This window comes from Peromyscus eremicus, chromosome 7, assembly GCF_949786415.1.
Source record: "Peromyscus eremicus chromosome 7, PerEre_H2_v1, whole genome shotgun sequence".
NCBI lineage: Eukaryota > Metazoa > Chordata > Mammalia > Rodentia > Cricetidae > Peromyscus > Peromyscus eremicus.
This window is the reverse complement of record NC_081422.1, coordinates 11,322,207-11,328,428: the sequence shown is the minus strand read 5'-3', so window position 1 is coordinate 11,328,428 and position 6,222 is coordinate 11,322,207. Positions and strand designations below refer to the sequence as shown.

Genomic DNA, 6,222 nt, shown 5'->3' with positions numbered 1-6,222 from the left:
AGTTTTATCCTTCTAGCTGTTGCATGGGGGGAACCAGGGAGTCGGGTTGGAGTACCCAAGCCTGACCCCAGCTGCAGGGGAAGCCTGACCCCAGCTGCAGGGGAAGCCTGACCCCAGCTGCAGGGGAAGCCTGACCCCAGCTGCAGGGGAAGCAGAGGTACTCAGGAGGGTTAGTCAACCCCACAGCATTTGGATGGACAAAGGAGAGTGAGTGGCATTGCTGAGCCTCATCCCAAGTTACAAACTTGTAAAAGAGCCTTAACTACTTAGAGGATGAGGAGGATGTTCAGGAGTGAGAACCCTGAGTTCCCGACAGGCCTTGCCACTGCCTCTGACTTCAAGTCTTCGGGAGGGTCCTGGCTTTTCTGTCTTCAAACTCACTGCTTTGGAGGACCTGATAAAGGGTGAGAGGACAGGACAGTCATCACCATCCAGCATTCCTTGTGACCCCAAAGGAGAGGTCTTCAGGTCATTTCATACGCCATCCCCCTCCCCATACCCTTCAGAACAGCCTGAACCCACCACCTCTTCTCCGGGCCGTTCAATCACTCTGTTGTTGTTTTTGTCTGTTTCAAGCAGCTCCATCCACAGCCAGCCCTGATTTAGCAGCCTTCGGTTAGAAAACAGATTTCTCTGGAAGACTCAGCCACAATAAGGCAAAATGAGCTCTGCTCAAGGACCTCAAACTACTTCTCCAGGGACAGATGTCGGGGCTGATGGCCCTCTTGAAAGGCAGCCTCTGCAGTTGTCCCTCCCTCCCTCCGCCTGCATCTGCGCTGGCTGTAATTTCCACTCATTTCCTACAGCTTTGTCCTGGAGGTGGCTAGCCAGTTCCTCTTTGTCCCTCTCCCCTCCCTGTGGAGGACAGTTTTCCATTTCAGTAATGACATGTGTGACTCATTTCTGGATTCTGGCTCTTGCCACATCTACAGCCATTTAAAACTGAACATTCAACACCAATCTCTTACTTGTCAAGGCTTGCTGCTCCCTGGGTGTCTATGAAGAACAGGACACTGGTACCTGCCTCTACTGTCCCTGTGGACTCCGATACAAAGAGACCCACATGGCAGAAATGCCTTTCCATATGGTGTCTGACTTCAGGAAGGGACTCTCAGCTCTGCTGAAGACAGTATGTGGAAGTTGGGTTGATGACCACACTGTCCCCTCCCATCCCCCAAAAAACCAGCACACACCTCCCACACGTACACAATCTGACTGTGGCATTTAACTTTTTTTTTTTTTTAAGAAGATTGAGACCTGGACGGTTCCTACCCCTCAATCCTGGAGCTATCCCCCTCACCTGGTCCATAAGCACGAGCTATGAAGTCAAACAAGCCTAGTTCAGATCCCAGTTCATTCTCTGAGCCTCAGTTTCCCCTACCTTTGAAAAAGAGTGCCCATTTGGGGGATTATTTCAGGCAATAAGTTAGGCTGTGTGTCAATGCCTTAGCCTCCAGTTCCATGACTAGTCTTTGCGGATGCTCAGTACCCAGTACCCAGGTGTGGAAAATGCCACCCCCACCCATCCCCACACATGATTAATATGCTTTGTATACTGACTGGAAGCTGAACACCATGGGCTGTATTTTGTCTTCCTCGGTGGAAAACACATTTATTTTTATTTTATTTATTTAGGATAAAACTTCAGTGACTTTGGCTACTTCTCCTTTGGAGACAGAACATAAGAAACAAGCAAAGATATGGACATGGCCTCCACCAGGACCTTTGAAACAGAGGTCACAGACCGTGCTCTGAGTGTAAATGCAGGCTGTCCCTGTGCGTGCTGAGAGGTGGCTTTTGGTTTAGCTTTGGTGCTTAAATCTCTGGTTCTCCAAAACTCCGCCTGTGTGCATCCTGTGTGCTTTGGAGCTGGCTCCCGCTGCTGTGAGAGGACACTGTCACTCAGGGCACCAGTGGCTGAGTGGAGGAAGGGACAGGGGAACAGAACATGGGTGAGGAAGAGAGCTTCAGAGAGCAGAAGATGAGGATGGAAAGTATTAGAACTTCCCTGTGCCAAGACCTTCTCATGACCTCTCTTTCCCAACGGTCCCTGTCAACTGCTCTCATTACAGAACGACAAACAGAGAATCTAGGCTATCCCCAGTTCTCACCGGTTACAGGCAGTGCTGAGAGTTGAACTTGCCTGCAGGGATCTCTGGGGCAGGGGTGTCTTGTTTCTCTACGAGACAAACTCTTGGATGCGTGGAGGCTGAGGCCGCTCAGCTCCAGCTGTTGCTGCTCCCTGCACCTGCATCTCATAGAAACCGAAGGTTCTAAAAGGGCAGCAGGTGGGGTGCCCTCAGCCTGCTCGCCTCTGTCAGGCCGGAAGGAGCAACAGGAGGGCCCTGCCTTGGAAGTAAGTCTGAAGAGAATGCCAAAGGGGCTGGCATCTTCCTCTCTCCATCCTGCCTTCCTAGTCTGAGAACATCTGTTCTCTGTGCAGACTTGGAGCTCGCTGTGGGGAAAATGCCTTGGGCTTAGACTTGATGATGGGTTCTGCAGTGGAGTCTGGCTCTCCAATCCCTAGGATGTCTGAGGTGCTCAACTCAGGCTAGACTGCCTATGTCTAGGGCAGGTTTCCACTAGGCCTAGGGGACAGAGGAGCTGTGCGGTCCTGGGTGGTGAGGGCTGAATGGGGCATTCCAGAAGCAGGGTGATCCTTTGCTTTGGCAGAGGGGGATCTCTCTGTCCACCCCCACCCCACCCCCCACACTGTCAGTACAACCTAGAAGAGAACTGGCAATGTAATAATCAACAGGCATCAAGGTACAGGCCAGCCTCCCTGTTCCTGTGCTAGGGTGAGGGCTTAGAGGGGAAGGCGCCTCACATCCTCATGCCTGGATGGGTCCCCAGCTCCGGCTCCGAGAGGCCAGCAGGGTTCCTAACATTGGCTGGCCCAACCTGATGCTTAGGGTGGCTTTGAGATAGACTGGGGCTGGCTGAAGTGAGCTGCTGCTCTAAGGAGAGGACAGGGTGGAGATGAGCTACTCTGAGGAGCTGTGGGCCTGTGTGGACCCTTCCTAGGGAACAGAACCAGAGTTGGCACTTGATGGATAAGGCTTGCATGGCCACCCCACCATGTCCTTTGGTTGCAGGAGAATCTGCTTACTGGGAATTGGTTACTTGGCCAAGAGGCTGGCTGTGGGCTGGGACTGACGCTCTAGACTCCCAGTCCGTGCATCACTGAGTGGTGCATGGCTTGGAACCATTCCCCACCTGCCCTCCTCTTCAGAACTGTTGTTTCCATTTTCCTTCTTTCCCCTTGTTGCTCAGTTTGGTTTCTGCATCTCTGCAATGGTTGGTACTGGGGTGTCAGATCCAAGTATTATTCTACCTGCCTTGACATTCTCTGGTGCTGCTCTATACAGAAGGTTCTAGGAGCAGCCAGAATGTTCCAGCAGCCTAAGGGAGCCTTGGAGCCCCTACTCCATCTTTAGTGCCTGGTGTTGTGGAGGAATTGGGGTGGATGTCCTTGATCACAGGCTCCTCTCTGCAGCAGGTCATGGCACAATGGTGGCAGATCCTCTTGGGATTGTGGACAGTCATGCCCACCTTGGCAGGGGACAAGCCGGTCAACGTCTGCATGAGTGACAAGCACCACAAGCGAGAACCTGGCCCAGAAGACAAGCTCTTCTTGGAGGTACAGGGACCAGAACTGGCCCAGGGGCTGAGGTGGCTTCTTAGACTTATTAGAGAAGGAATACCGGCAGGTGGTCTCTGTACCCCATCAGCCCTGATCATTTACTTCCTTAGTTTGCATTTCTTATTCAGGATTTTGCTCCTGAGCTGCTCTAGCCATTTGGGAAACAGGCCATGTGGTGATCCCAGAGGCTCTGTTGGCTAACCATGGGTCAGTGCAAGCCTTCCTGCCAACATGTACGGGCTAGACACAGCACTTCATTTGTTTACTTGGCAGTCTCCTGATGGCAATTACAGGGGGAGGGACATCCCAACTCTAAGTTCCTCCCTACCCTTCGTCATAACCCAGGCACCTGCGTCTCCCGGACTTCTTTCTGTTTGCTCTTCTGGATGTGTTACCTCCCTGGAGCTGACATCAGGAAGCTGTGTTCTATGGCAGGAAGTAAAGGGAGGGGGGTCAGTGGGCAGGTGCCTCCTGTTCTTCCGGTGCATGGTGATGGATCCCAGGGTCCCTCCTCTACAGAGGTGCTCATGGTGTCCCCTCTCCTGACACCCTTCTGCCCAGGACCCTCCACCTCAGCCTCTTACCCTCTGCCTTCTCCCTCCCCCTCAGTGCATGCCCTGGCGGGCCAGTGCCTGCTGCACACTCGCCACAAGCTGGGAAGCCCACCTGGAGGAGTCCTCATTCTTTAACTTCAGCATGATGCACTGTGGACTGCTGACCCCGGCCTGTCACAAGCACTTCATCCAGGCCATCTGCTTTCACGAGTGTTCCCCCAACCTGGGGCCTTGGATCCAGCCGGTGAGGAGACAGGAGGCAGACCCACTCAACGCCCCTCCACTAATCCTAGGCTGGCATCTACAGGAGTCGAGTGGGAATAGGAGATGCTGTCCCTCTAGAGATAAGAGCAGAGCCAGAGGCCTGGGAAAGGGACGAAGAGGAAGCTGTCTCTGTCCCTGAAGGATAGCACATCTGATGTGGCTAGTAGGATGAGGCTGGGTGGAATGAGATGCACCTGAGTATGGATTCCATCTCCCCCACTTACAAACTGTATAGCCTGGCAAATAGCCACTCAGCTTCATGGTTCTCACTTATCTAATAATAATAACTAATAATAATAATAATAATAATAATAATAATAATAATAATAAGTACCTAGGGCTAGGAGACAGCTCAGTTGGTAAAGCACTTGCCACACAAACGTGAGAACCCGAGTTCAATCCTCAGAACCCGTATAAAAAAGCCAGGTGTGGAGGTGAGCTGTTGTAATCTCAGCATACCGAGGCAGAGACAGGTGGGTCCCTGGGGCTCGCCAGCCAGCCAGCCTAGGCTGCTTCGTGAGCTCCGGGCCAGTGAGAGGCTCCGCCTCTAAACCAACATGGACAGCGCCTTCAGAGCAACGCCTGAGGCTGTCCTCTGACTCCACTCAGGCACACACACATTCCCTTGCACTTACAGAATGTGCACACGTTCACGCACAGAGAAAGCACTTAAGGACTTTATAAAGGATTAGATCTCTCCCTGTGTCTCTTCCTGCACCCAGGTGGTCCCGGACAGGCAGGAAGAGCGGGTTTGGGGTGTGCCACTGTGCCGGGAGGATTGTGAGGGATGGTGGAAGGATTGCCACTCGTCTTACACGTGCAAATCCAACTGGCACAGTGGCTGGGACTGGAGTCAAGGTGAGTGGGCCCGCCAGCTGGGGGAGGATGCAAACCCCCTTCTACGCCCCTGTGCTGGGGGGGGGCATGGAAGGGACTGGACAATGGGAAGGTAGGAGACCATCCTCAACCTCCACAGGGAAGAACCGCTGCCCAGTCCAGGCGCCCTGCCACCCTTTCCCACATTACTTCCCCACCCCTGCTGATCTCTGTGAGAAGGTTTGGAGCCACACATTCAAGGCCAGTCCTGAGCGCAGGAATAGTGGACGGTGTCTGCAGAAGTGGTTTGAGCCCACCCAGGGCAACCCCAACGTGGAAGTGGCCCTCCACTTCGCCAGCTCTGCCTCAGCCCAGGAGCTTTCTTACACCCTCTCAGTCTTCTCTCTGTACCTGCTGCTCCATTCCTGAGGGTCCCCTCTCCTACCCACATCCTGATCCTTCTGGGCCATGGTTATCTGCTTCCTCAGGCCATTCAGGTTAAGAGCAGGCCTGAACTTCCCGTGCTACCCAGGGCCCCCTTCACTGTCTGGCTCTGCCTCCACTGGCCTGGATGGCAGCTGGTACCCAGCAGTCTAAGGTGACTTGTTTCTCCTGCCTTTAGGAATGAGTACTACTATAGGATTTCAGGCACTTCTTATGTCTACATCCATCTTTTTTTGTGACAGAGACAATGTTGACAACCAAGTGACTGTCCTATCATGGTACCCTCAATAAAATGACAGGGAAACTCTCCTCTTCATGTGGCACTCTGTTCTAGTCCCATGGGTACTAACCCAAGATGAATAAAGAGGGAGCTGATTTGTCCTTATTGAGATTTTAATTTCCTTGATTACTAATGGGGGTAAGAATTTTTAATATTAATTGGCCATTTGGAATATTTCTCTCTCACACTGTGTGTGTGTGTGTGTGTGTGTGTGTGTGTGT

The 6,222-nt window shown here is 52.7% G+C and overlaps 1 protein-coding gene across 1 annotated transcript; it reads left to right on the top strand.

The window, feature by feature from the left end:
* The first annotated feature begins 3,502 nt into the window (after positions 1-3,502).
* Positions 3,503-5,706, top strand: Izumo1r (IZUMO1 receptor, JUNO). Its single transcript, XM_059266661.1, has 4 exons — positions 3,503-3,640; positions 4,253-4,441; positions 5,184-5,319; positions 5,438-5,706. The coding sequence occupies exons 1-4, from the start codon at positions 3,503-3,505 to the stop codon at positions 5,704-5,706; spliced, it is 732 nt and encodes a 243-aa protein (XP_059122644.1).
* The last annotated feature ends 516 nt before the right edge of the window (positions 5,707-6,222 follow it).

Coding starts and splice junctions, on each gene's coding strand:
- Izumo1r (XM_059266661.1), top strand. CDS start 3,503: ATGGCACAATGGTGGCAGATCCTCTTGGGATTGTGGACAGTCATGCCC. Junction 3,641..4,252: donor AAGACAAGCTCTTCTTGGAG/GTACAGGGACCA, acceptor CCTCCCCCTCAG/TGCATGCCCTGGCGGGCCAG. Junction 5,320..5,437: donor TGGCTGGGACTGGAGTCAAG/GTGAGTGGGCCC, acceptor CAACCTCCACAG/GGAAGAACCGCTGCCCAGTC.